Raw genomic sequence first — 27,006 nt, forward strand, 5'->3', positions numbered from 1 at the left:
ATGAGTTGCAATTTGGTCCTCCAGCTGTTCCTTTTTTGTACCTTTAACTTTTCCAGCCTCTTATTGCCCCGTCCCAACTTTTCTGAGATGTGTTGCTGTCATGAAATTTCAAATGAGCCAATATTTGGCATGAAATTTCAAAATGTCTCACTTTCGACATTTGATATGTTGTCTATGTTCTATTGTGAATACAATATCAGTTTTTGAGATTTGTAAATTGTTGCATTCCATTTTTATTTACAATTTGTACTTTGTCCCAACTTTTTTGGAATCGGGGTTGTAGCTCATGTTTAAAGTCTTTAAATTTCTGTAAAGCTGCTTTGCGACAATGTCTGTTGTTAAAAGCACTATAAAAATAAACTTGACATTACTCGAAAATTTACTACTTCATGCTTAGGAGGCACTGTTTCAACATTTAGTCACAATTTTGCCATTTTCAGCTGTGAGCTTTGCCTTTTATAGGTTTGCGACATGGTTAAATATGTGTCGTGAATGTGCTTGGTCATTGCAGACTGATTGCTGAATATACACAGAAAATTCAGAATTTTTGTGAATCAGGCAGAAATATTTTTGTAAAGTTTGGTCGATGAAGATATTTACATCCAACGTTGGGAAAAGAAACAAAACAAATTGGACACAAATTGTGCTAAATGCAAGCGCTTCAATATTCATTTCCTCCAGAACACACCAAAATACACATTTATTATCCACATTGTTTCACTCAGCATGTCCATCTCAGGAATCCACCACCTCTTCTTCACTGGTCCTTCATCCTTAACACCCACTTTACGATTCTCTTCATGGCTGTGATCACGGTGTTATTGCTGATGGCTTGTGTGACCTTTTCTCTCAGACTCTCCCGTTTCCAGAGGCCCTGGCCCTTCTTCTCAGCCCTGAGCTCACACTTCAGCAGTCGTGCATGGAGTCTCCAGTAGAGACGAGAGTGAGGGTCGAGGCCGTGGAGAGGCGCCGTCCTGCCCAGACCCAGGAGCAGGATCTGTTCATTTATGGATGTTTTAAAGAGAAAACCCTGCAGGGAGACGAAGACGGGTGTTCAAGCTAAAACAACATCACGGAGGGTTTTTACTTCATGGAAACGTCACTGTCTTGTCATTAATGTGCATCAACGACAAGAAAGAAACAACCTCCAAAAAAGTCTGATGCATCAAAAAGACGTAATCTAGAAGATCGTAATTTTTTTTTTATTTGTTACAATTTATAACCAAAGCCTAATGTTAAAAAAAAAAAAAAAGCTCCAAAGAAATACTGCGCCGAGCTGTTTTTAGTGCAAAATTTTACATTAAATGACGAAAAAAAATTTCTAAAACAAATCAAATTACAACAAAATCACACAAGCCAAATTTGAGAACAAAAATAAATAAAATAAAAATAACGGCACCCTGCAAACCAATGAACCATTAGTGTGTGACTTCAGAGCTCTTTAACCTCTTTCAGTCATCGTTTTGACATTTCTTCGTCATCAGCAGTCTGCACTGCAGTCTTAAATATATACAAAGTGGATAAAAACTAAGTATAGAGTACTTATTCATTGCTTCTCTTTATTTTACAGGTATTGAGAACCAGAGGGGAACCGTCAGGGCCTCTCAGTCTTCAGAGAAGTCTCAAACATCTCAGCATTTCGGTGTTTTATTTAAAGCTAGACGGCCTTTCAGATTTTCCAAGTGTAGGTCGTAAAAAGAATTTTCCCCGACACTCAATTATTTTTGTTTAGTGGACCGAAAACTACTGAATTCAAATCACAGACCTCCAATTTTATTTTATTTTATTTTTTAAACAGATCAATTAATTTAGGGCGGCACGGTGGTGTAGTGGTTAGCGCTGTCGCCTCACAGCAAGAAGGTCCGGGTTTGAGCCCCGTGGCCGGCGAGGGCCTTTCTATGCGGAGTTTGCATGTTCTCCCCGTGTCCGCGTGGGTTTCCTCCGGGTGCTCCGGTTTCCCCCACAGTCCAAAGACATGCAGGTTAGGTTAACTGGTGACTCTAAATTGAGCGTAGGTGTGAATGTGAGTGTGAATGGTTGTCTGTGTCTATGTGTCAGCCCTGTGATGACCTGGCGACTTGTCCAGGGTGTACCCTGCCTTTCGCCCGTAGTCAGCTGGGATAGGCTCCAGCTCGCCTGCGACCCTGTAGAACAGGATAAATCAGCTAGAGATGAGATGAGATTTTTTCCTGCTTCACCATGACCCAATACAAGCTATTACTTCATGCACCATGACATGCTGGGCTTTCCCTGTTCACACAAGGCATTGTGGGATACAAATTTGAAACAGGAGAGAAAACTGGAGGGCGCGAGTGTGCGAATGAAACGTGAAAGACCGACTACAGTAACGGAAAGAAAGCGAGAAGAAAAGACGTTATGTTATATACGAAGGAAAGGAAATGCAGGATCAAACTAATAAATATCAGCGCTCAGCGAGCACCTCGGTGTGATCAGCTGTTCGTTTAGCGACAGAATGATGGAACCGTCAGTGCACGCTCAAAGGTCCGAGCGAAATCGCTCGGACACGGAAAACTTCCGGCTTGATTACGTCAGCATTCAAAGGAGGACGCGCGCATCTTTTGACAACGTTGGCAGATGTTGGTCACTTTGATTTCCGCTGTACGTTTTACTTCCGTCCTACGATGTCTCGTACAAGTCTCAGCGAATCTCGCTTACAGCCATTGCTTTGCACTATGTAGTGTGGACGCCATTTTGTAGTGCTATCCGAAACCTGAGTGAGGATTGTGTGGGTAATGCACTCAGTATAATATGTATTTATCACAAAAATACATTAGATTAGATAGAACTTTATTGATCCCTTTGGGAGGGTTCCCTCAGGGAAATTAAAATTCCAGCAGCATCATTACAGGATAAACAGAGAATAGAAAATAGAGAAAACTTCTAGATAAATTAAATTAAGTATTTACATATACAAATATAAAAAAAAAAAAAGATGATGATGATATGGGGGGAAAAAAGCCTAGTAGGAGAGGTATTGCACATTATATTGCACATTGTCCGGTATTGTTTATTGTTAGGCTAGGCTACTGCTCCTTCCCGTCCTCTGTCTTCCTGTTACCCCTCCTCCCCCCCAGAGAGGAGTTGTACAGTCTGATGGCGTGAGGGATGAAGGAGTTTTTGAGTCTGTTCGTCCTGCACTTGGGAAGGCGCATTCTGTCACTGAACAGGCTCCTCTGGTTGCTGATGACGGTGTGCAGAGGGTGACTGACATCATCCATGATGTTCAGTAGTTTGTCCATAGTCCTCTTCTCTGCCACCGTCACCAGAGAGTCCAGCTTCATGCCGACCACAGAGCCGGCCCGCCTGATCAGTTTGTCCAGCCTGGATGTGTCCTTCTTGGATGTGCTGCCCCTCCAGCACACCACGGTGTAAAACAGGACACTGGTGACCACAGACTGATAGAACAGCCACAGGAGTTTCCTGCAGATGTTAAAGGACCGCAGCCTCCTCAGGAAGTATAGCCTGCTCTGTCCCTTCCTGTACAAGTGGTTGGTGTTGCAAGTCCAGTCCAGCTTGCTGTCCAGCCACAGCCCGAGATACTTGTAGGAATCCACAGCCTCCACCTCGACTCCCTCGATCAGAACTGGTCGTGACCTTGGTCTGGACCTCCCAAAGTCAATGACCAGCTCCTTGGTCTTCGAGGTATTGAGCTGCAGATGGTTCCTGTTGCACCAAACGGCAAAGTCCCTCACCAGGCTCCTCGACTCCTCTTCTCTGTCATCCCTGATACACCCCATGATGGCTGTGTCATCGGCGAACTTCTGAATGTGACACAGCTCCGAGTTGTAGCAGAAGTCTGCATGTATTTATTATTTTGAAAACCCACCAGCCGCCTGATCTGGCACATTTCAATTGTGTGACAGTAATGACGTAAATACCAGCGCGACGGACTCGTCCTTATCCTGTCGTCTTTCCAACTCTTCTCGACTCCACATTGGTTTGAAGCCATATGGAATAATCTCAATTACTGATGAAGTTGGCAAATCTCGAAATTAATCTAATCTAAATTGGAATGATATGGCGATCTGGCTGCTGTGTAAATGGTTTTCAAAATGGCGGCGCTGACGCTTCATTTTTGAAGTCTCGCACAAGTCTTGTGAAGATCGCAAGGATAAGTGACGCCTGCCATGGACCAAATGTACTACGTTCAACATGGCTAAAAACCGAAAAGGCTGATAAGTGTAATATAATGCCAATACGAGTCACAATATTCTCTCATTCTCATTATCTGTAGCCGCTTTATCCTGTTCTGCAGGGTCGCAGGCAAGCTGGAGCCTATCCCAGCTGACTACGGGCGAAAGGCGGGGTACACCCTGGACAAGTCGCCAGGTCATCACAGGGCTGACACATAGACACAGACAACCATTCACACTCACATTCACACCTACGCTCAATTTAGAGTCACCAGTTAACCTAACCTGCATGTCTTTGGACTGTGGGGGAAACCGGAGCACCCGGAGGAAACCCACGCGGACACGGGGAGAACATGCAAACTCCGCACAGAAAGGCCCTCGCTGGCCACGGGGCTCGAACCCGGACCTTCTTGCTGTGAGGCGACAGTGCTAACCACTACACCACCATGCCGCCTCTTTCTCAGTTTTGCTTGACGTAATTTATTTTGGTTGCGATTCCAGCTTTCTCGTTTGCGCTCCCTGACTTTTTGCTTGCAGTTTTGGCACAAACTTCACGTGTGGGTGGGCTGTCCAGGAATGCATTCCCATTGGCTAACTTGTGTTTGACTGACAGATACACTCAGCCATTCCCCGGAGGCTGTTGCGGCCATTTCCTACTCGGATTCTGGCGGACTGTTTGGTGAGTGACCGATCCATTGACGGTAAACAAGGATCGAGTGGACTTCAGTGGCGACTATGATATTGAATTAATTCAACAAAGTGTAAGTGCGGGACAAATGTGTTGTATGTGTTGCAGTAGTGCACATTATGCAGGCGTGTTTAACGTTAGCAAGACAGCTAATATATTGGGTAGTGGAGCTAAGGCTAACATTTGACTTGCCACGAAACACCTGCATAATGTGCACTACTGCAACTTTGTCCCACACTTACACTCGATCCTTGTTTACCGTCAATGGATCGGTCACTCGTCAAACAGTCCGCCAGAATCCGAGTAGGAAATGGCCGCAACAGCCTCCGGGGGAATGGCTAAGCGTAGCTGTCAGTCAAACACAAGTTAGCCAATGGGAATGCATTCCTGGACAGCCCACCCACATGTGAAGTTTGTGCCAAAACTGCAAGCAAAAAGTCAGGGAGCACAAACGAGAAAGCTGGAATCGCAACCAAAATAAATTACGTCAAACAAAACTGAGAAAGACGCGGAACAAAAATAAAAGGTTTCTGAAGAGTAATAGACTGATATTTTGTACGATTACACGAATAATTTATTTGCCAGTCTAAAAAAAATTTACTTTTTTTTTTTAAATTTTGATTTATCATTTTTGTTTGATATTTCAAAAGTATTGTATGAACATTTTGGCACAAAATTGATTCCATACAATATCAGGTCAATAAAACTGAAAACATAATTGAATAACACGTTAATTAAGAAATAAAGCAAGTTTTAGGGCGTATTCACACCTACGTTGTTTGGTCCGGACCAAACGAACAAACAAACCAAATTTCCCTTGGTCCGGACCTTTTGGGTTGGTCTGAATATAAACCACCGAACTCTGGTCCGGACCAAACAAGCAGACCGAGACCGAGCTGCAAGGTCGGACTCGGTCCAGACTAAAGGAACCCTGGTGCGGATCTTTTGGAGGTGTGAAAGCAGACCGGACCTAATCCGACAGTTTTGCTTTTTTGTACCTCGGGAGCTTCTGTCGTTTGTCGAGCATTATGGGAAACAGAGTCTTGACACTCCACCGCAAAGTGCAAACACTGTTTCGGTTGTCAAGGGAACCTTACAACAGTCGTTCAGTCATTCAGACCAGTGGTAGGCTAGACTACAGAGTACAAAAAATGAGTAGGGGGCAAACTTGGGCCGAGGAAGAAACGCGTACCCTTGTGGATATATGGGCAGATGTCCACATATCTGAGCTTTTGGAGAGAACACACAAAAATGCCGACGTGTTTGCTGTATTCAGTGAGAAAATGAAGGAGAAGGGGTTCACGCGCTCCCCAGAACAGCGCTTTGTGCGCGTGTCGTCTCTAACCAATAGCTGAACGACCTCAGGGCGCGTGGCTTTGTTGACAGATTTTGGTCCGCTTACTAAAATGTACAGTGTGAAAGCGAACCGAACCAAAATGAAAAAATAAAAAAAATAAAAAAAAATTTGGTTCGGACCAAAGCAAGTGCACTATCGAACTATCCTGGTCTGAATACACCCTAAAAATGACTTCAGGTCCCCTTTAAGTCTTGGCGAAGGTTAAGCTACGCCTTGCTGCTTTGTTGATAAGCCTCCCACGAGCATTGGGGATATGGGTTTGAGACAAATACATCTCAAAAGGCTCGACGAACATTCCCCGAGCTTCAGGAAACATCCCCAAATTCATCTGCGAGTAGTCACTGCTTAGTTGGCCGACAAAAGCAAACAAACATCGCCGCCAAATTTCAGTGCGTGCACTGAAATTTTTCAAGAAGTTTTTGGCCATTCACGAGAAGGAAACGCTGTCTGGTTGGAGTCTCATCACATCGCTCCTGTCGAGGACAGCCCCATAGAGACAGTCGAAAGTCGCACTTGGAAGACGCTCTGGACACTTACAGTAATGCTTTTAGAGCTGAGGACTTCAGTTAACTTGCTAGCTTTAGGACTGCAGTTGTCTTGAACAGTTTCGCACTCAAGTCTCCATCAATGAACAGTTTATAACTTCAACGAAACTGACTTCATGTTAAAACTATAATGAATTTCCTGGTTACACAGTTATACTTTGTGACTCTAGAGGACACCGTTATAGAATCGAGTTATTTATAATCACGCTATCTGTTAATCACCCAAACGAGGATGGGTTCCCTTTGAGTCTGGTTCCTTTCGAGGTTTCGTCCCCGTGTCGTCTGAGGGAGTTTTTCCTCGCCACGGGCTTGCTCATTCGGGATAAATTAGGGATTAGCTCATGTTTAAAAGTCTTTAATTTTCCGTAAAGCTACTTTGCGACAATGTCTGTTGTTAAAAGCGCGATACAAATAAACTTGACCAAAAAAATAACTCGTGAAGCTTGGAGAACGCTCACCGTGCATCACACGATTGGTGGCGATGCGAACAATTTTTCACCGTCAAGTATTCGCAAATTAAACCCATCGCGAGTTGGAGTGTGAGCAGGGCCTTCCACAGTGGTGATTTCTCTTTTTTAATTGGTTGTATCTCATGAGGAGTGGAAATGTGCACAATAACCTCATCTGCACTGTCGGAAAAGGAGAAACGTTCAAAATAGGTTCAGTTAGTGAATGAAGATGTAAAAACAATGATGTTATTTTCTTTCACTGGAAAGAATCTGATCAAAATACGGTAAGACGACGCTGCATTTTTTGAACTGACAGAATTTAAAGCGGTGTGTCTCAAAACCCAGAGGGACTTATTGTCTAAAAAAATTTTTTTTTTTTAAATCTAATCAAAAAGCTGGCTGGCTTTTTTGGTTGGTTTTTTTTCCCTCCAGACTGGTGGTTTCTTTCTCTCTTTATCGCACTTGACAATCCAAAAGGCATGTTATACAACCCCGATTCCAAAAAAGTTGGGACAAAGTACAAATTGTAAATAAAAATGGAATGCAATAATTTACAAATCTCAAAAACTGATATTGTATTCACAATAGAACATAGACAACATATCAAATGTCGAAAGTGAGACATTTTGAAATTTCATGCCAAATATTGGCTCATTTGAAATTTCATGACAGCAACACATCTCAAAAAAGTTGGGACAGGGGCAATAAGAGGCTGGAAAAGTTAAAGGTACAAAAAAGGAACAGATGGAGGACCAAATTGCAACTCATTAGGTCAACTGGCAATAGGTCATTAACATGACTGGGTATAAAAAGAGCATCTTGGAGTGGCAGCGGCTCTCAGAAGTAAAGATGGGAAGAGGATCACCAATCCCCCTAATTCTGCGCCGACAAATAGTGGAGCAATATCAGAAAGGAGTTCGACAGTGTAAAATTGCAAAGAGTTTGAACACATCATCTAAAGTGCATAATATCATCAAAAGATTCAGAGACTCTGGAAGAATCTCTGTGCGTAAGGGTCAAGGCCGGAAAACCATACTGGGTGCCCGTGATCTTCGGGCCCTTAGACGGCACTGCATCACATACAGGCATGCTTCTGTATTGGAAATCACAAAATGGGCTCAGGAATATTTCCAGAGAACATTATCTGTGAACACAATTCACCGTGCCATCCGCCGTTGCCAGCTAAACTCTATAGTTCAAAGAAGCCGCCGTATCTAAACATGATCCAGAAGCGCAGACGTCTTCTCTGGGCCAAGGCTCATTTAAAATGGACTGTGGCAAAGTGGAAAACTGTTCTGTGGTCAGACGAATCAAAATTTGAAGTTCTTTATGGAAGTCAGGGACGCCATGTCATTCGGACTAAAGAGGAGAAGGACGACCCGAGTTGTTATCAGCGCTCAGTTCAGAAGCCTGCATCTCTGATGGTATGGGGCTGCATTAGTGCGTGTGGCATGGGCAGCTTACACATCTGGAAAGACACCATCAATGCTGAAAGGTATATCCAGGTTCTAGAGCAACATATGCTCCCATCCAGACGACGTCTCTTTCAGGGAAGACCTTGCATTTTCCAACATGACAATGCCAAACCACATACTGCATCAATTACAGCATCATGGCTGTGTAGAAGAAGGGTCTGGGTACTGAACTGGCCAGCCTGCAGTCCAGATCTTTCACCCATAGAAAACATTTGGCGCATCATAAAACGGAAGATACGACAAAAAAGACCTAAGACAGTTGAGCAACTAGAATCCTACATTAGACAAGAATGGGTTAACATTCCTATCCCTAAACTTGAGCAACTTGTCTCCTCAGTCCCCAGACGTTTACAGACTGTTGTAAAGAGAAAAGGGGATGTCTCACAGTGGGAAACATGGCCTTGTCCCAACTTTTTTGAGATGTGTTGTCATGAAATTTAAAATCACCTAATTTTTCTCTTTAAATGATACATTTTCTCAGTTTAAACATTTGATATGTCATCTATGTTCTATTCTGAATAAAATATGGAATTTTGAAACTTCCATATCATTGCATTCCGTTTTTATTTACAATTTGTACTTTGTCCCAACTTTTTTGGAATCGGGGTTGTATGTTCACGTTTCGCAAAAACGTGTGTGTTAATGCATTTATTTAAAAGTCTGTTATGCGCCAAGTGTATCTGTGCACCAAAAAACAACTGTTTCATGGTATGACGTGCAGCAGCAATGCATATCCGGTCTCAGACGTACCCCGCTGAGTGACACCAGGCAGTGTAGGTTCTCGTCTCGTTGGCTGATCAGTCGTAGCCACACCATCTCATCTCTCCTCAGAGTCTCAGCGAGCCACTCACGGCCCTGTGGGGTCAAATCCACCCCGGCCAAACAGACACGCAACGGGGTCGCGACCTGACCTGGCGGTGAGGGAAACAGGACACCGGGCCGGTTATCTAGTGACACCTTTAATACCTGTTACAACAAGAGTGCACTTCAAAGTGGTTTACGATGGGAAAAGTCAAGCGACCTAAACTTTGAACTCAGTCCGTCTTCCAAAGGTCTCTGTGGACGTTACTGAGGATCACGTTACGCTGATGCGTGATAAAATGTGGTGCGATGTGGAGAAAGTGTCTGTGTTGAGAAACTGGAAGATGTTTGTGTACAAGTGAGGAAAACTTGTATGGACAAGAAAGAGTAATATGGAATAAATATCCAAAGTCAGAACGGAATAAAAGGCAGAATCTGTTTTTCTTCACTTCAGCTGGCAATAAAATCGAAGCGAAGCCAATTTAAATCATTTTAGGGATGTACCGAATCCTGATTTTTAAGGTTCTGCCGAATACCGAATCCACTGCTTAAGATTCGGCCGAATCCGAAACCGAATCCTGAATCCTACTCCGAACATTAGCTCGTACATTATAATGCAGTGAAAAACATTGCACATTTCCTTTTCTTAATAGTAAGATAGAGATACTTTATCCAGAAGGAATATTTTATTATTTTATTTTAAACTGTAAAAACATAGGCAATAACTTCTGCCACTATTTTGAATTTGAATAGTCACACTTCGAGAACACCACTGAAATTTTCAGCTTAAAGTCATTCAGTGTACAGGCTTTAGTATACAGTGGTGCTTGAAAGTTTGTGAACCCTTTAGAATTTTCTATATTTCTGCATAAATATGACCTAAAACATCATCAGATTTTCACACAAGTCCTAAAAGTAGATAAAGAGAACCCAGTTAAACAAATGAGACAAAAATATTATACTTGGTCATTTATTTATTGAGGAAAATTATCCAATATTACATATCTGTGAGTGGCCAAAAGTATGTGAACCTCTAGGATTAGCAGTTAATTTGAAGGTGAAATTAGAGTCAGGTGTTTTCAATCAATGGGATGACAATCAGGTGTGAGTGGGCACCCTGTTTTATTTAAAGAACAGGGATCTATCAAAGTCTGATCTTCAGAACACATGTTTGTGGAAGTGTATCATGGCACGAACAAAGGAGATTTCTGAGGACCTCAGAAAAATTATTATTGATGCTCATCAGGCTGGAAAAGGTTACAAAACCATCTCTAAAGAGTTTGGACTCCACCAATCCACAGTCAGACAGATTGTGTACAAATGGAGGAAATTCAAGACCATTGTTACCCTCCCCAGGAGTGGTCGACCAACAAAGATCACTCCAAGAGCAAGGCGTGTAATAGTCAGTGAGGTCACAAGGGACCCCAGGGTAACTTCTAAGCAACTGAAGGCCTCTCTCACATTGGATAATGTTAATGTTCATGAGTCCACCATCAGGAGAACACTGAACAACAATGGTGTGCATGGCAGGGTTCCGAGGAGAAAGCCACTGCTCTCCAAAAAGAACATTGCTGCTTGTCTGCAGTTTGCTAAAGATCACGTGGACAAGTCAGAAGGCTATTGGAAAAATGTTTTGTGGACAGATGAGACCAAAATGGAAATTTTGGTTGAAATGAGAAGCATTATGTTTGGAGAAAGGAAAACACTGTATTCCAGCATAAGAACCTTATCCCATCTGTGAAACATGGTGGTGGTAGTATCATGGTTTGGGCCTGTTTTGCTGCATCTGGGCCAGGACGGCTTGCCATCATTGATGGAACAATGAATTCTGAATGATACCAGCGAATTCTAAAGGAAAATGTCAGGACATCTGTCCATGAACTGAATCTCAAGAGAAGGTGGGTCATGCAGCAAGACAACGACCCTAAGCACACAAGTCGTTCTACCAAAGAATGGTTAAAGAAGAATAAAGTGAATGTTTTGGAACGGCCAAGTCAAAGTCCTGACCTTAATCCAATGGAAATGTTGTGGAAGGACCTGAAGCGAGCAGTTCATGTGAGGAAACCCACCAACATCCCAGAGTTGAAGCTGTTCTGTACGGAGGAACGGGCTAAAATTCCTCCAAGCCGGTGTGCAGGACTGATCAACAGTTACCGCAAACGTTTAGTTGCAGTTATTGCTGCACAAGGGGGTCACACCAGATACTGAAAGCAAAGGCTCACATACTTTTGCCACTCACAGATCTGTAATATTGGATCATTTTCCTCAATAAATAAATGACCAAGTATAATATTTTTGTCTCATTTGTTTAAATGGGTTCTCTTTATCTACTTTTAGGACTTGTGTGAAAATCTGATGATGTTTTAGGTCATATTTATGCAGAAATATAGAAAATTCTAAAGGGTTCACAAACTTTCAAGCACCACTGTACTGTCCATTATAAAGAACAAATAAAAAGAGCGGGCGGCACGGTGGTGTAGTGGTTAGCGCTGTCGCCTCACAGCAAGAAGGTCCTGGGTTTGAGCCCCGTGGCCGGCGAGGGCCTTTCTGTGTGGAGTTTGCATGTTCTCCCCGTGTCCGCGTGGGTTTCCTCCGGGTGCTCCGGTTTCCCCCACAGTCCAAAGACATGCAGGTTAGGTTAACTGGTGACTCTAAATTGAGCGTAGGTGTGAATGTGAGTGTGAATGGTTGTCTGTGTCTATGTGTCAGCCCTGTGATGACCTGGCGACTTGTCCAGGGTGGACCCCGCCTTTCGCCCGTAGTCAGCTGGGATAGGCTCCAGCTCGCCTGCGACCCTGTAGAAGGATAAAGCGGCTAGAGATAATGAGATGAGATGTCTCCACATAGGCTATTTTATTAACAACCGAGTTCTATAGCTCGCGTTGGTAATGGTGGTCTGAGTCCCACTTTTTATCCGTGACTGTGCGGTTGCGGTACCCGAAGCCTCGCTGACGTTAGATTCGGCCATCCGCAACTCGTCCTCCGTCGGATGCTTTGAGCGAAGATGTTTTAACAGCGGAGATGTTGTGTACTGTTTAGCATATTTCCCACCACGAGACAACTCTGTACTGCAAAGTGTGCATGTTGCGCGACTTGAATCTCCCTCTTTCACTTGAAAGTACGGCCACACAACACTCTTTCGGCTCACTGCTTCCATTTTCGATTTCGACTGCAAGCACAATGGAGGTAGCCTAGTAAACTAGACCCACCCGCCTAGCAGCCAAAAATATTTTTTGCCTGCGAGTGGGTCTAGCCTCGCACCATATCAACAACACACCCCGGGCATCAAATCGTGCCCGCCAATCACAACGCAAGGTTTTTGTTTGGATTCTTTGGGCGGGCTTTTGCAGGAGTGACGACAAAGCTGCGCGATGCTGGAGAAAGCACAACAGGAAAGATGGCTACCGCTAGTGAACAGCGCGCGTTTGACTCCGCTTTGGAATCAGTTTTAGAAGAATTAGACTTGGAGTTTTCGTTGAAACATGAGCAGGAAGAGGCTCTCCGCTCATTCCTTTTCAAGAAGGACGTTTTCGCTGTTTCGCCGACCGGCTATGGCAAAAGTCTGATCTACCAGCTGGCTCCGCTCGTAGCCAAAAGGATGGGGCTAGTTTGTGCAATACGAAGAATTAATAAACAGCTTTGAAACATTACTTTTTGATTGTTTCTTATTTTCCCGTTATTTTAAATTTAAGGGAAATTATTTCACCAAACACCACTAAATAAAAACTCTCAAAAACAGTTTAAGCAAACCCTTGAAAAAAATAAATAAATAAATAAGAGTGTATGTTAAGTATGTGGTACAGACTCCAAACTTGTGGTCGTTATCTCCAAACTTCTTAATATCTAGAAACTGTTTATTCATTAATACGCATTTTGAAAAATTATTTATTTCAAGGTCTCCCCCACTGCTTTCTGTCACTCTGACTACGTCACAGTCACTGTTGCGCTGATTGGTCAGAGCGTTGGCCTATACGCACAGAGACAGTTTGAAAGACAGCGGGTTGTTCCACCCACACCCTTCGGAAATGTCTACGAGCGAGGCCAGACTAAATATTCACATTTAGTCTGGCTTGCCAGGCTACAATGGAGGCTATCTTCTCCTTAACATTGACGACGTAATCGCATGCACGTGCACCGCACGTAGGATTCGGTTCAGTCGGCGCTCTAGGGTTCGGCCGAAACCGAACCCCTTTAAAAAGGCCAAGATTCGGCCGAATCCGAAACCGAATCTTGGATTCGGTGCAACCCTAAATCATTTAAAGCCACGGTGACGAAACCTCCATCCTGGAACAGAATTACTCCGAGGCTTTCTGCTGAGGGCTAATGGCTTGACTGGGAGATTTCATTACGCAATAAATCTTGCAAATGTACAAATGCTACTTTTCAAACCCATAAATCAGCATGTCATTTGTTTCATCAAATGTTTTTGTGATTGCGTTTTATTTCCATTCACAGAGTACAGTTAGCAATTACGCAGACTGCGTTTCATCAACTGAATCAATACGATTACGCTGCTATGGCTAATACAGCTATTAGTAGGCTTAACAGCACGCCGCTGCGCTGATTAACCTCCCATATGTCTGTATGGGAGGAACAGTACATTTTCATTCAGCCTTTAATCTACATAAAACTAGTGTCGATTCAAAAATAAATAACATTTACGGAATATATGGTTAATTTTGTGTGGCGTTGTGATGAGCTTTTACTTTCAGCATTTTTTTAACATTGTGTAATACAGTACACCAAATTCACAGGCGCCGCCATCTTGGATTTTTTAGTGATACTCGTCAGTGGTCCATGTGTTTTGTTGTTGCTTCCAGCTCGCTCGCTCACTGTTGGTTCAATCAGCTTGAAAAAAAAAACCTCATGATTCACACCTAGTCATCGAATCTCTCACGTTGATTTGTTTTTCCAATAAAATCGCCCGAATGCTTTACTGCCTAGTCTCGGTGAAAGATCAGATCACTGAGGAAAATTTTGTATCCTTCCGAAAAAAAAAATCAACGATTTTCTGAATTTTTTTTCCCCATGGAGAAAAAATGAGAAGGTGTATACATATCAGTGATAGTGTTTTGAAAAGAATTAGGAAAAGTTTGACCCTCTTATATACAGCACATTCGAGCACTACCATCATTAGTCAGGCTTGGTATCCCCAATTTAAAGTGAACATACTCGCTAATCTCTGGCTTTTAAAGAGGAACTGAAGTCATTTTTAAACTTGCTTTATTTCTTATTTAACGTGTTATTCAGTTACGTTTTCGGTTTTAGTAACCTTATATCGTGACTCGTATTGCAACTAATTGCAGTTAAATATTATACTTGTCGGCCTGTTCGGTTTTTAGCCGTGTTGAATTGAGTTCGTTTGGTCCACGGCAGGCGTCGCTTATCCGCGCGATCTTCACGAGACTTGTGCGAGACTTCGAAATGTGAAGAAGTGTCAGCCAGGTGTCAGCGCCGCCATTTTGAAAACTGTTTTCCAAACGAAATATTGCACAAAAACAAATTTAAATGACGATTACTGCCGACTTTTTTCAAACTTTCCTGATTGCTATCAAAACAAACAAAACTTCCGGCTTGATTACATCAGCATTCGAAAGACGGCGCGTGCGTCTTTTGACGACGCCTGTGTCCAAAATCGCTCCCTACTCACTATATAGTGAGGACGCCATTTTGTAGTGCCGTCCGAAACCTTAGTGAGGATTATTTCCACCCTATATAGTGCACTCAAAGTATCCCACAATGCATCAGGAAAAGTAGTGTACAGCGATGGTCACTAACCAAAGCAGTATATCCCATCATGCATTGCGGTCGCGCTGAAAGAAATCTAATTAAAAGTCTGAAATGTGATTTAATAAAAGGCAGCGGCGAAGAAGAAAGGATTCAGCCTTGATTTAAAAGAACTGAAAGCTGCAGGTGCTTTGTATTGATTAATGTGTGAAATGCGCTCAGTATAATATGGATTTATCACACAAACACACGCATGTATTTATTATTTTGAAACCCACCAGCCGACTGATCCGGCACGTTTTAATTGTGCGACAGTAATGACGTAAATACCACCGCGACGGAGTAGTGTCCGAAAGCATTTTTTCATTTTACCAATGAGCTCACTGTATAGTCCTCTATAGAGTGATTCCCTATATAGGGAGTAGTGAACGAGTGAGCGATTTCGGACACAGGGTTTGATTTCCGCTGTACGTTTTACTTCCGTCCTACGATGTCTCGCACAGGTCTCAGCGAATCTCGTTTACGGCCATTGCTTTGACATATGGACTGATATATTACAGAGCGTATTTCAAACACTCAGAACTTGCTATAGCAGCGACAAAATAGCGATCAGAAATACATTCCGATATTTAATAAAATGAGAAATAGAATTTTAATGATAAAAAAAATTTGCCTTCAGTTCTCCTTTAAAAGCTCAGAGGCAACGGTTTTAATTTTATGCACATTTGAAACTTTATATGTTAAAAAACCCTCTGTAATTTTCTTCTGGTTCCAAGAAGTATTGTCATCTCATCTCATTATCTGTAGCCGCTTTATCCTGTTCTACAGGGTCGCAGGCAAGCTGGAGCCTATCCCAGCTGACTACGGGCGAAAGGCGGGGTACACCCTGGACAAGTCGCCAGGTCATCACAGGGCTGACACATAGACACAGACAACCATTCACACTCACATTCACACCTACGCTCAATTTAGAGTCACCAGTTAACCTAACCTGCATGTCTTTGGACTGTGGGGGAAACCGGAGCACCCGGAGGAAACCCACGCGGACACGGGGAGAACATGCAAACTCCACACAGAAAGGCCCTCGCCGGCCCCGGGGCTCGAACCCAGGACCTTCTTGCTGTGAGGCGACAGCGCTAACCACTACACCACCGTGCTGCCTGTGCCGAATTTCTGTTCGGCTATTTTCATGACCACTCGGCGCATGATGTCATTTAAGACAAACAAACCGCTTGAGTTGAGTCCACTTCCGTTTACTTACATTGCCGTTCGGCTTGAGTGCAGACGTACATTCGGGAATTTCCAAAGAAAAACCCCCATACCTTATTGTTGTGCAGTGAACTGTAACAACAGGACCGGTTCAAAAAGAAGGTTTTACCTTTTTCAGAGAGAGGAGAAGAGGCGGAGCGAGAGGGTTGGCTTTTTCCGAAAGAGGAGACGAGGCGGAGAGAGTGGATTGTACGCGTGAAACAAAATCAAGCAGTCAAAGAAGAAACGGAGCAGCAACGCTCAAGCAAAAAGGAGAAGATTGGAGGTAAACATTTTTACTTTTGCTTGTAATTGACAATTCAAGAATCCTGAGGGATCCTGTACTGTATTGTGGAAATGAGACAAAGGGATATTTCCTCGCTCAGAGTCGGCTATAAATAGTATAATGCTGCGGATGGCAGGCTGATGTTGCCTACCGGCGCACTGTCCAGTAATCGTTCCCTATATCCACTAGGGAGGGCGCTTTAATTATTCTTCAAAAGGGCTCTTTATTTAGTATTACGACGAAAGTAGGAATTTATCATAACTACCAGGATAAATCGTTTGTGCGCGAGTCTTGTTGAGGTCCGGGGTCACCGCGATCAGAGTCGGCCGAGTCGCTGTCCGATTCCGAGGCCGCACGGTCAAACCAGTGAGCCACGTTCACCGATTGCTTCGCAACGGCCATAGGGTCATACATATACGGTTTCACCTCTCGATATTCAATTTGGAGAGTTCCTACTTCAAAATCGCTTTCAGACATTTTACACAACCTCTCACGACCAAAGTCCGTACACGTGTGCTCGGGTCGCAGGTAAACACAGAGCTGCTCCCGGTCTGTTTGGCTTAAATGACGTCACGACGACGGTCCAGTGAAAGTGCACATAAGTGAGATGTAAACAAACCTTCAGAAACTGGGCAAAACAGTATATTTTAACCGTTTTATTCAATTTTAGGCTGCAAATTAGACACTAGGAAGACTGAATTCGCTTTTTGGGTCGTTCTTCTAGACAATAAAGCTGATAGTCTACGTTTCACCTCGGACCGTTGCCTATGACCTTTAAGTTTAAACACAAAAGATGGACCAGTTTCAGTGATGGATTACTTTTAAGCCTTTGAGGTGCAGAATTGTGATCTACAAGAAGAAACTTTTATCTGTAATTCTTACCCTGAGACTCAGAACTCTAAATCTCTTCATTTGTGTCTTTTTGGTCTATTAATTTCTAACTGAGTTTTTTTTTTCCATCAGGAATGGAAAATTAAACCAGTGGAAAATAATTGCTGGTTTGTGACCAGGGCAACGAACAGAAACGGACATTTTATAAAACAATGGATTTTCAAATGTTCATAACTTTGGGGGGGGTTTCCCAACATATTTACAAAATTGAACAAGTTTTCAATTCAGATCTTCACAATTCAGATCTTCACACTCTAATTTGATACTAGTGCAGAGCATTAGTGTATTTTCTGGAGGATAGCAAGAACTAGCTTTAGCATGAGTAAGCATAAACAGGAGATAGTGTAGATATTGGTATTGACGGTGAGTACGCTACTGTTTTATCACGAAACACAGCCATGTCAAGGACATTAGGGCTCATGTATGTGAGTCAACTCTGACCGTTCCCATATAAAAGCCAATTCAGGGCTCCTGAGTGGTGCAACAGAAAAGCATTCATCCCATCATCAGAGTTCAAATCCCGAGGAGTCGCCATCTGTTACCAGGAACCCAACAAAGCAAAACTGGCCATGCTGTCAGGGAGGAGTGGCAGACTGTCTCTCTCTCTCTGTCTGTCTGTCTGTCTGTCTGTCTGTCTGTTACAGATATGCTAACCAATTATGGGCATCTGTGAGGTCACAGGCGGAGAGCGTTTTCCTCCAAGTGTGTTATGCCACTCCTGATGTTGCCTGACCAGCAGTTGGAATATGGCATCATATGCCTTGGAGGAAGTATTATGTGGTCCTTCGCCCACTCTGGTTGGTAGCCGTCAAGTGATGGGGGAGTCAAAAAAAAAAAGTCTCGACTCGAAGAGCTGAATCAAAGAGCCGACTAAACACAGTGAAGTCAAACAGGTGTTAAAAATAAATGAATGAGAGTAAAAACAGAAGCATGCTCATGTGAGAGTCGGATCAAAGAGGTGACTAAAGATAGCCGAGTGAAATATTCTGAAATACATTCATTACAGTTATGACATTGCATGTACTCACGATCGTATATGCGAGTCAGTGTTCACGGTCCACTTAAAAGAAGCAAGTTAGAGAGCTGAATCAGGGAAATGAATCAGAGAACCGAATCAGAGAGCCTGAATTAGGGAAATGACTCAGAGAGCCTGAATCAAGGAACTGAATCAGGGAAATGAATCAGAGAGCCGAATCAGGGAGCCTGAACCAGGGAAATTAATAGGGGAAATGAATCAGAGAGCCTGAATCAGGGAAATGAATCTGAGAGCCGAATCAGGGAGCCTGAATCAGGGAAATGAATCAGAGAGCCGAATCAGGGAGCCTGAACCGGGGAAATGAATCGGAGAGCCTGAATCAGGGAATCGAGTCAGAGAGCCTGAATCAGGGAATTGAGTCAGAGAGCCGAATCAGGGAGCCTGAACCAGAGAAATGAATCAGAGAGCCTGAATCGGGGAAATGAATCAGAGAGCCAAATCAGGGAGCCTGAATCGGGGAAATGAATCAGAGAATCGAGTCAGAGAGCCTGAATCAGGGAAATGAATCAGAGAGCCGAATCAGGGAGCCTGAACCAGGGAAATTAATAGGGGAAATGAATCAGAGAGCCTGAATCAGGGAATCGAGTCAGAGAGCTTGAATCAGGGAAATGAATCCGAGAGCCGAATCAGGGAGCCTGAATCAGGGAAATTAATCAGAGAGCCGAATCAGGGAGCCTGAATCGGGGAAATGAATCAGGGAAATGAATCAGAAAGCCGAATCAGGGAGCCTGAGTCGGGGAAATGAATCCGACAGCCTGAGTCGGGGAAATGAATCCGAGAGCCGAATCCAAGAGCCTGAATCGGGGAAATGAATCAGAGAGCCAAATCAGGGAGCCTGAATCGGGGAAATGAATCAGAGAGCCTGAATCAGGAAAATGAATCAGAGAATCGAGTCAGAGAGCCTGAATCAGGGAAATGAATCAGAGAGCCTGAATCAAGGAACTGAATCAGAGTCGAATCAGAGAGCCTGAATCAGGGAAATGAATCAGAGAGCCGAATCAGGGAGCCTGAACCAGGGAAATTAATAGGGGAAATGAATCAGAGAGCCTGAATCAGGGAATCGAGTCAGAGCCTGAATCAGGGAAATGAATCCGAGAGCCGAATCAGGGAGCCTGAATCAGGGAAATGAATCAGAGAGCCGAATCAGGGAGCCTGAATCGGGGAAATGAATCAGGGAAATGAATCAGAAAGCCGAATCAGGGAGCCTGAGTCGGGGAAATGAATCCGACAGCCTGAGTCGGGGAAATGAATCCGAGAGCCTGAGTCGGGGAAATGAATCCGAGAGCCTGAGTCGGGGAAATGAATCCGAGAGCCTGAGTCGGGGAAATGAATCCGAGAGCCTGAGTCGGGGAAATGAATCCGAGAGCCTGAGTCGGGGAAATGAATCCGAGAGCCTGAGTCGGGGAAATGAATCCGAGAGCCTGAGTCGGGGAAATGAATCCGAGAGCCTGAACCGGGGAAATGAATTGGGGAAATGAATCAGAGAGTCTGAGTCAGGGAAATGAATCAGAAAGCCGAATCCGAGAGCCTGAATCAGGGAAATGAATCCGAGAGCCTGAATCGGGGAAATGAATCAGAAAGCCGAATCCGAGAGCCTGAATCGGGGAAATGAATCAGAAAGCCGAATCCGAGAGCCTGAATCGGGGAAATGAATCAGAAAGCCGAATCCGAGAGCCTGAGTCGGGGAAATGAATCCGAGAGCCTGAGTCGGGGAAATGAATCCGAGAGCCGAATCAGGGAGCCTGAATCGGGGAAATGAATCAGGGAAATGAATCAGAAAGCCGAATCCAAGAGCCTGAGTCGGGGAAATGAATCCGAGAGCCTGAGTCGGGGAAATGAATCCGAGAGCCTGAGTCGGGGAAATGAATCCGAGAGCCTGAGTCGGGGAAATGAATCCGAGAGCCTGAGTCGGGGAAATGAATCCGAGAGCCTGAGTCGGGGAAATGAATCCGAGAGCCTGAGTCGGGGAAATGAATCCGAGAGCCTGAGTCGGGGAAATGAATCCGAGAGCCTGAATCGGGGAAATGAATCCGAGAGCCTGAATCGGGGAAATGAATCCGAGAGCCTGAATCGGGGAAATGAATCCGAGAGCCTGAATCGGGGAAATGAATCCGAGAGCCTGAATCGGGGAAATGAATCCGAGAGCCTGAATCGGGGAAATGAATCAGAGAGCCGAATCGGGGAAATGAATCAGAGAGCCGAATCGGGGAAATGAATCAGAGAGCCGAATCAGGGAAATGAATCAGAGAGCCGAATCAGGGAAATGAATCAGAGAGCCGAATCAGGGAAATGAATCAGAGAGCCGAATCAAGGAAATGAATCAGAGAGCCGAATCAGGGAGCCTGAACCAGGGAAGTGAATCAGGGAAATGAATCAGAGAGCCTGAATCAGAGAGCCTGAATCGGGGAAATGAATCAGAGAGCCTGAATCAAGGAAATGAATCAGAGAGTCGAATCAAGGAAATGAATCAGAGAGTCGAATCAAGGAAATGAATCAGGGAGCCAACGACAAAGCAGAAAGCCAAGTCAAACACGTGTTAAAATAAATCCATTACAGTAAAAGCATTCTCAAAAAAAAAGAAAAAAAGAATATGCTCATATGTGAGAGTTGGTTCTCACCGTTCACTTAAGAGTTGAATCACAGAGCTGACTTGTTCAAACAACACTCATATAGAAAAAAAAAAAAACTTTACTAAAAGCAGAATGAATTAAATTTATAAAAATTCACTGACCTTCTAACACGACACACTGTACTTTCTGACTAATTACCAGGTTTCTACAGTCCTCATTATAACCCTACGATTATTTTACAGTTAAAAATCTCACAGCTCGAAAGTTCCAATCTTACAGAAGGTGGTTAATTACATCAACTCGACATGACTTCCAGAATTTAGGATCCTGAGATGAGAGAATTTTGAAATATTCCTCAACCAGACACCATTCTGCACAAAGCCTGTTAGATTCACTGGGATTTGGAGCACGGATTAATTTTTGATTGTACCAGCTGTCCAGATGAACACGGCGGGTCCTCCTGACAGCTGGGAAGTGACGTTTCTGCAGTTTTAATTGGGCCTTTTGGGGTGGGTTTAGTGACAGGGGGTCTGAGAGTGGAGGAGGAGGGGTGGCTGGGTGTGTCCTTACGTTTAGTCAGCAAAGGAGACAATAAGGGGACATGTATCGGGACATGTTCCACTTCTAGCCCCCTCTCTGTTACACTTCTGACTTTTCCTCGAATGCTGACGTTTCTCTCAATGAAGCGGGCCGGGATTTCAGACGGAGAGCCGAATTTAGTCATCTGAGGAGCAGAAAGGGAAAAGATCACATGCACACATGACCATTACTACTCCATTCATTTCTTGCATCATACACTCTGAGTGATTAAAACATTAATATTTAATTACATCATGACAATAACTTACATTCCAACCTGCTTAAATGGGCTTGAGGTCCATCATCTGTGCAAGCAGAGCTGATGGAGGACGTTTGTTAGCTTTTACCACAGTTACAAGTGCACGAAAAGTCAGAACCAAAGGGAATACGTTGAGCAAAGTTCGCAAAAACATGATAGAGCAGCTCAGAAAATGTGTCAAGCTTATGTAGAGGACAATAAATACAAAAATTAGGTATAAAATTTACTCTCATTGGTTCCTGACTTTCTGGACACCCTGTATTATTACAATTTAATTAATATTAAGTAATATCAATCATTTAGCTTACTGTAAAAGTTATTCACGGCCATTTACTTACATATTTAGTATTAATTAACTTTAGTAGTAATTTACAGGAGTAAGAATATTAACACTTTTACACCACAAACAGAACAAACAAATATTTTAAAAGCACAAATCAATTCAATCAACATTTCAGAGAACAAATCAGAATAACATTTATTTAATAATACTTTAAAGAAACAAATCAGAACATACACAAATTGAAAGGAAAATTTAACAAGAACGGAATAGTTTTAAAGCACAAACAAACTACAAAATGTTTCTATTTATTTAGATATTAATCTTTCGACACCTTTATTAAAGCTAGACTGCCTTTTAGATTTTAAGTGTAGGTCATAAAAAAATTTTCCCCCGACACACAATTATTTTTGTTTAGTGACAAAGCTACTGAATTTGAATCACAGACTTCCAAATTTATTTGTTTTTTTTAATAGAACAATTAAAGAATTTATCTCTACGCGGCCCTAAATTCTTCGCTATTTTTTCCTGCTTCACCATGACGCAATACAAGATACTACATCATGCATCACATCACGTGGTGGGCTTTCCCTGTTTGTGCAAGGCATTGTGGGATACAAATTTGAAACAGGAGAGAAAAATCGAGGGCGTGAGTGTGCGAAATGTGAAACGTGAAAGGCCGACTACAGTAACGGAAAGAAAGCGAGAAGAAAAGATGTTATGTTATATACGAAGGAAAGGAAACGCAGGACCAAACTAATAAATATCAGCGCTCAGCGAGCACCTCGGTGTGATCAGCTGTTCGTTTAGCGACAGAATGATGGAACTGTCAGTGCACGCTCAAAGGTAAACCTGCGCATGCGCACACACACGCGGACTTCCTCTGTCTGCTTGACTGCGTGAAGAAGCGAGCGATTTCATGCACATTATTTGCTTGAATCCCCTCAAATTAAATAACTTCCCAGCCACAGAATGGCCTGATATTTTGTGAGATATTACAGAAATAAACATGTATCACAATAACCACATTTCAGACGGAACTAAATTTCACCGATTTTATGAAATCAAAAGGCCGTCTAGCTTTAAAGTGCATATCTTGGACCAATTTCGTGTTTTTTGTTTTTATATGAAAGTACGTCCCTTTACACACTCATCCAGAAGGGTAATTTTGCACAAGGCCATCTGTCTACAGCAGAAAAAATAAAATAAAACAACAAAACACGTCTGGAAAAATCCTAAGGGAGTCTGGAGCCAGATTCGTGACGTCACCTGCGGAAGCGCCAGCAGGCTGCGTGAGCTTTGCACGGTTTCAGTGCACAGCCTGTGTACACCAAGCGCTCCCATTTCTCTCTCACTGTCCGGTCTTTTGGGAAACGATGAGTGCTAATCCCATCATGATTGGCGTTGCTACTGTACACCCTCCTACGATACATCTGTTAACCATTTTAATAATTACACGATAACGTTGAAGAAATTTGCAGAAAACCACCAGGTCGTTTTCTCATAAACAAACCAGCGCTGACGGAGGATTCAGAAGAAGGCGTCCCACACGCGACGTCACAAAAATCAATGTTTGCCAGGAAATCCAAATGCCAAGTTTTTTCAGAGGCGGACCAATTCACCTCAAATGGCAGTATTTCAACTGAATTTTTCTGATATTGCGCAAGGGGAAAAAATTGCAGAGAATGCAGAATGTGACAGATATTTGACCAAAGTTTAATATAAAATAGGAGAATTACATTGATCTTGCTCCTGAATTTACCCGTGATATGCACTTTAAGGCTGGAAAAGTCATTTGGCATCACACCAACTATTAAACAAAAACTAATAGATAAAAACATAACAAAAAAACCACTACGCAAAACCACTATATATACACACACAAAAAAAAAAAACTGTAGAAATGCATGCTATAAACAAACACCACTAAAAATGAAATTTAAAAATTTTAATTAATTTTCAGACATTTTGAGATGGGCGGCACGGTGGTGTAGTGGTTAGCGCTGTCGCCTCACAGCAAGAAGGTCCGGGTTCGAGCCCCGTGGCCGGCGAGGGCCTTTCTGTGCGGAGTTTGCATGTTCTCCCCGTGTGAATGGTTGTCCGTGTCTATGTGTCAGCCCTGTGATGACCTGGCGACTTGTCCAGGGTGTACCCCGCCTTTCGCCCGTAGTCAGCTGGGATAGGCTCCAGCTTGCCTGCGACCCTGTAGGACAGGATAAAGTGGCTAGAGCAGTGGTTTTCAAAGTGGGGGCCACCAGGGGGGCCTCAGAAAGTTGGAGGGACGATAACAAAAAAATTGCAAAAAAATATATACTTTTTAAAAATAATTATTAAATATATTGTAATTAGTTTTTTAATCATTATTATAAAATATAATTATTAATAATAATACATCATATCGAAACGTTGTTTGCCATGCTCATCTCTCCGATTGCCTGTGACGTTGCGGTTTGCGCCATTTATCAAGCTGCTTTGCTCCTCAAGCTAGCGTATTGCTAGCGCAAAATGGACAGGTTTTTGAAGAAGAGACCGAAGGAACAAATCAACAGCCCTGCTCTGGAGGACACTGCTGCGAAAAAAACTAAGAAGTCCTGGCCAACTAAAATCCGAAAATATGAGGCAGCATACATTAAGTATGGCTTTACAGCCGTACAGAAAAATGGCCATGATTGCCCGAAATGCGTCCTCTGTCTGGAGACCCTGTCAAACGAGTGCTTAAAACCTTCGAAACTTCAGCGTCACTTGGTACAAAAACATCCGACAGATGCCGAAAAAACAGTAGATTTCTTCAGATGCAAAGAAGAGCATTTGGTCAGGCAATCTGCTGCATTCACCCAGCAAGCTACTGTCCCCGAGTGGGCCCTGAAGGCATCATTTTTAGCCTTGTACCACATTGCTCGTGCTAAAAAACCTCACTCAATTGGAGAAGATTTGATTTTACCAGCCAACAAAGACATTGTCCGAGAATTGCTTGGTGAGGATGCTGCCAAAAAAAAAAATCGATGCTTTCCCACTCTCTGATAACACCGTGAGCCGACGGATTGGTGACATGGCTCAAGACGTATCTGCTCAGCTGTTGGAGCAGGTGAGAGCCAGCGAATACTTCGCACTTCAGCTGGATGAGAGCACAGATTTATCCAATGAGGCCCAACTGCTTGTGTACATCAGATTTATTTCACAGGAAAGATTTGTGGAGGAAATACTATTTTGTAAAGCACTTGAAAGAAAGACATTTTTCAAGTTTTGGACGATTACATCGAGTCTAACGGATTGGACTGGACCCGTTGTGTGGGGGTGTGTTCGGACGGAGCCGCGGCAATGACCGCGAAGATCAGTGGAGTGATCGCTCTCATTAAGCAGAAGGCCCCGCATGTAGTGGCCACACACTGCAGGCTCCATCGCGAGGCACTGGTCGCAAAAAGGATGGATAACGAGACGAATCAGGTACTACAGGAGGTTATACAGTTTATTGTTCAGTGCGAAAATATGTGTTGAAAACATGTTAGTTAATAATATTCTTATGCTAAACAAATGTATTGACTATTGAATAAAAGTAAGAGAAAACATTCTAAAAGTTGATGTTTCTTTACATATTTTGTAGCATTGTCTGTGGGTTTGCAAAAGGGGTCCCCGGCCAGAAGCTAATGCTGTTTGGGGGGCCTTGGCATGGAAAAGTTTGGGAACCCCTGGGCTGGAGATAATGAGATGAGATGAGATGAGATGAGACGTTTTGAGATTTATGCGTGCAATTACAGGATTTGACCAGCAGGTGCCGCCAAATGCTGGAATTTCAGCGTGTTTCCTAGATTGCATTTGAAAGCTAAATAGAGTATAAAGTTGTAATTTATCTTCCAGTTCAAGTAAATGTAATGATTTGAAACAAATGACCAAACATTTATTTTAGTCGTAAAGTTGGGACATATTTATATATTTTTATTTACCAGCCTGATGCTCCTTGCAATTATAATCACACCAGCTAAAGCGAGTCCTGTGCTGATGTTCTGTGGAACAAAAAAAAAACATTATTCCCTTGCTCAGTTTCAGAAAAACAAACAAAACATCTTATTAAAAACATAGCAAATAAATAATGACATGCCCTAAAGCTGATGTAATTCTGAATGAAAGCTCTCACCCGGACAAGAGTCAGATTTTCATCAGCAAACTTTGACACCGTGGTGATAAAATTCACAGAATGTTTCTGATCTTTCCCTGTTTGCTCAGTGCATGAGTCCCTCATGTTGTTTACAAAATGAAAATAGCGGAAGTATATGTAGAAGAAGCCCCGCCCCTTGGGTACGGAAAGTGAGTTGGGCCAAAATAAGAAGCGCGTTTTAGTTTCACTTCAATGCAGGTCCATGGAGAGACTGATGACCAGATCATCTCATCTCATTATCTCTAGCCGCTTTATCCTGTTCTACAGGGTCGCAGGCGAGCTGGAGCCTATCCCAGCTGACTACGGGTGAAAGGCGGGGTACACCCTGGACAAGTCGCCAGGTCATCACAGGGCTGACACATAGACACAGACAACCATTCACACTCACATTCACACCTACGCTCAATTTAGAGTCACCAGTTAACCTAACCTGCATGTCTTTGGACTGTGGGGGAAACCGGAGCACCCGGAGGAAACCCACGCGGACACGGGGAGAACATGCAAACTC

General features: G+C 43.2%; 1 protein-coding gene across 1 annotated transcript; it reads right to left on the minus strand.

The window, feature by feature from the left end:
* c18h3orf33 (c18h3orf33 homolog (H. sapiens)) lies at positions 1 to 26,587 on the minus strand. Its single transcript, XM_060924177.1, has 5 exons — positions 26,478 to 26,587; positions 26,287 to 26,346; positions 21,798 to 21,951; positions 9,419 to 9,579; positions 1 to 1,030 (listed from the first exon to the last, which is right to left on the minus strand). The coding sequence occupies exons 1-5, from the start codon at positions 26,580 to 26,582 to the stop codon at positions 758 to 760; spliced, it is 753 nt and encodes a 250-aa protein (XP_060780160.1). The 5' UTR covers positions 26,583 to 26,587; the 3' UTR covers positions 1 to 757.
* Positions 26,588 to 27,006: the final 419 nt, after the last annotated feature.

This window comes from Neoarius graeffei, chromosome 6 (genome assembly GCF_027579695.1).
Source record: "Neoarius graeffei isolate fNeoGra1 chromosome 6, fNeoGra1.pri, whole genome shotgun sequence".
NCBI classification, from domain to species: domain Eukaryota; kingdom Metazoa; phylum Chordata; class Actinopteri; order Siluriformes; family Ariidae; genus Neoarius; species Neoarius graeffei.

Excerpts from the sequence above, each read along its gene's own strand:
- c18h3orf33 (XM_060924177.1), bottom strand. The coding sequence starts at position 26,582 with ATGAGGGACTCATGCACTGAGCAAACAGGGAAAGATCAGAAACATTCT. Across the intron at positions 21,952-26,286 it reads TTGCAAGGAGCATCAGGCTG|ATGACTAAATTCGGCTCTCC; the intron begins GTAAATAAAAAT and ends TCTGCTCCTCAG. Across the intron at positions 1,031-9,418 it reads GCCTGGTGTCACTCAGCGGG|GGTTTTCTCTTTAAAACATC; the intron begins GTACGTCTGAGA and ends GTCTCCCTGCAG.